A 2994-nucleotide genomic window follows, 5' to 3' on the forward strand; every position below is an offset into this window, starting at 1 on the left:
GGCCTCAGGATGCTCAGCAACAATTATGATCAATAATCATGGATAATTAATAAACTAAATCAACGACGAGTCATAAAATGATGCTAAAATCACCTCATCCTCATTTCAGTGCTGGATCCTGTTCTAGAATGGGACCCTGAGCTCTCCCCACTGTCTGGAGCTGCTGAGGTCAAGTGGACAGTGCCAGGGCTGAAGCCCGGTAAGCCCCTCCCTGTCACACCAAACCGCACGTGTCTTTGGGGATTAGCCCCAGCTCAGAGCCAGGCTCTCTGAATTCTTGAGAAATCTGAACATTTCCTGCCACACCCCCACCCCAGGGAAACAGCAGCAACCCTTTGAGGAAGATACACTGTCTATTCTTGCCTCAGGACTGGTTCTTCCTTAAAAAAGATTGTTTTCCCTGCAACTGAGGGGCCATGTGTCCGAGGACTGACCTGGGTCTGTAAACTGGGTATCACGTGTGAATCTTGCAGTTGCCTCGTAAACGGAACCCCATTCTCTCCAGCCACCCCTTATCCCCCCAGAGTTCTAACTAGTCTGGCATGCTGCAAATGGACAAGTGTGAAATACACTCCCAAGAGATACTACTATGCTTCAAAAGAACTGCAAGGTTTTCATTCATGTAATTGGCATAAACCTCATAAACCTGGGGAACAAGGATGGCGACGGCATCTAAGGGTAATTGATCAAGGAGGATGGGACACAACAGTGAACTGGATCAAGTCTATCTACGGGAGACGACTTACAAAGATTCAATTTAAGGTGTAAGCTTGTGCAGCTTGAAAGATACTGAGTTTGTCTGACAGCTTGACTAAGACCTGGACTCAATGGTGGCCCAAATTCAATGAAGTTGAATTGCTAGAACTCCCTTGGTACAGGGAGAGTAGGAATTTTGGAGAAAGGAATCCAAAAGCTTACAGGAAACGCTGAAGTGGGTTTAACGTATACATTCAGCATGTGCCAGATCACGTACACACACAGAGTACCAAGGAGGATATCTTTGTTACAAAAGCACTGGGAAATACATTAGTCAGTGGGGCACCCGTATCCCTGAAACTTGCTGCAGTGGCAGTCCTCTGAAGAGCAGTATGGCCCTCGGAGTTGCAGCCATTGAAACGGCCTCTCTGATTTTGGTGATGAAAAATGGACATGACAGAGCTCAAATAACAGGGCCTACCTGCCAGAGATGAGACTTGGATTCGTCCTGATTGGCAGCAGGAACAAGGAGGTGATCCGAACGTTTTAACCCTCAGGGAATGAAGGATCGCTTCTACTAGGGAGAAAGGCTCAGGATTACTTGGAAGGTTGAAGATTCTCTTTTTTTTTTTGAGACGAAGTCTCGCTCTGTTGCCCAGGCTGGAGTACGGTGGTGCAGTCTCAGCTCACTACAACCTCCGCCTTCTGGGTTCAAGCGATTCTCCTAACTCGGCCTCCCAAGTAGCTGGGATTATAGGCATGCACCACCACACTCAGCTAATTTTTGTATTTTTTAGTAGAAACGGGGTTTCACCACGTTGGCCAGGCTGGTCTCGAACTCCTGACCTCAGGTGGTCCACCTGCCTCGGCCTCCCAAAGTGCTGGGATTACAGGCGTGAGCCACTGCGCCCAGACACAATTTTCTTATTCTGTCATAATCCCTGCGTAGCTCCTGATCATTCTGACTTCCCACAGAATATCATGCCCATCCACTATATGGATGACATCAGATACATGGATCACAAAGTGGCGGGTACCTTAGGCAACTAAGTTAAATGCATGCTAAGGGTCCACCTTCTGGTAAAGTGCCTAGTGGTCTGCAGCCTGTTAGGACAGACCCTTCTAAGAAGACCAGTTGTTGCAATATGCACTATCTACCACTAGGAAAAGGGAACAATGGTTGGTGGGCTTCTGGATTTTGGACACAATGTATACACTCAAGTGTGCTTATCCAGTCCACCTACCATCTACAATTTTTTGTGGAGCTCAGAACAAGAGAAGTCCATATGGCAGGTCCTGGATACAAAGCAAGCTGCCACTTGGGCCCTAGGACCCAGAATGGCTACTGGATCTGGTGCAACCCAGAGTTTGTGGCACATAAGAATACTGAACTGAAGCCAGGCGTGGTGGCTCACACCTGCAATTCTAGCACTGTGGGAGGCCAAGGCAGGAGGAGTGCTTGAGGCCAGGAGTTCAAGACCAACCTGGCAAACACAGCAAGACCCCATCTCAAAAAAAAGAGAGAGAGATAGAAAATACTGTCTCTTCTGTACCCCCTCAAAGTTCCAGCAACCACCATGGTTCAGCCTTTAGAGACCCAAGCCCCCCTTCCCAGCTCCTAGGATCTGGTAAAGCCACCTGTCTGCATTGCACCCCCAGCTCGAGGTAGGCCACATCACAGACTCGAATCGCTGCACAGGTCCACGTGCAAGGGACTCTTTGCTCCCCAGTAGAGAAGAACCGGGTGGCGCCAACTGGAGGCCTGTGGATGTGATGCTGCGTCCACAAGAAGCCAGCAGTGTGTCAAGCGGGACAGAGTTATCCTTTAAAACGAATCCCAGCCACCACGGTGGAGAGAACCGAGGCAGGACAGAGAAGTAGACAGAATTCCGCTCCTCTCCCCCGCCCTAGGCTTCCTGCTACCCTCAGGGTCCCCAGCGCCAGGCCTCTAAACCTCCTAGCCCTTGGCTGGAGACAGAAAACCCATGTACAACTTCCGTTCTCGCTGGGGTGGAAGGAAGGAGGAGAGGGGACTCACACCCTGCCCTTGTTCCCTGCCGGAGCAATTTCACACAGTTCTCAGTCGGAGACCCCAGTTCTTGCCCACCTCTGCATGGGCGAACCTCTCGCCGAAGTGGAGCTTACTACCTTCCCTGAGGTCAAGAGCCCATCCCACATGTCCCAGCCAGGTCTGGGTGGCCGGTGGGGCTATAGTCAAAGGGACTGTGCAGCCAGGGTTCCCCACGCCCAATGCCACCCCTGCACTCCCAGCAGGAGGGCGCCCGCACTGGTGGCCCG

The 2994-nt window shown here is 50.9% G+C and overlaps 1 protein-coding gene across 1 annotated transcript in view; it reads right to left on the reverse strand.

Annotated features, from left to right (window-relative positions):
* Positions 1 to 2653: 2653 nt before the first annotated feature.
* ZNF837 (zinc finger protein 837) overlaps positions 2654 to 2994 on the reverse strand; it is a 20461-nt gene continuing 20120 nt past the window's right edge. Inside the window, exon 5 of the mRNA XM_011959134.1 lies at positions 2654 to 2701. Coding sequence (XP_011814524.1) covers positions 2654 to 2701 — 48 coding nt within the window. The remainder of the gene's footprint in view (positions 2702 to 2994) is intronic.

This window comes from Colobus angolensis, unplaced genomic scaffold (genome assembly GCF_000951035.1).
Source record: "Colobus angolensis palliatus isolate OR3802 unplaced genomic scaffold, Cang.pa_1.0 Scaffold480, whole genome shotgun sequence".
Classification (NCBI taxonomy): Eukaryota; Metazoa; Chordata; class Mammalia; order Primates; family Cercopithecidae; genus Colobus; species Colobus angolensis.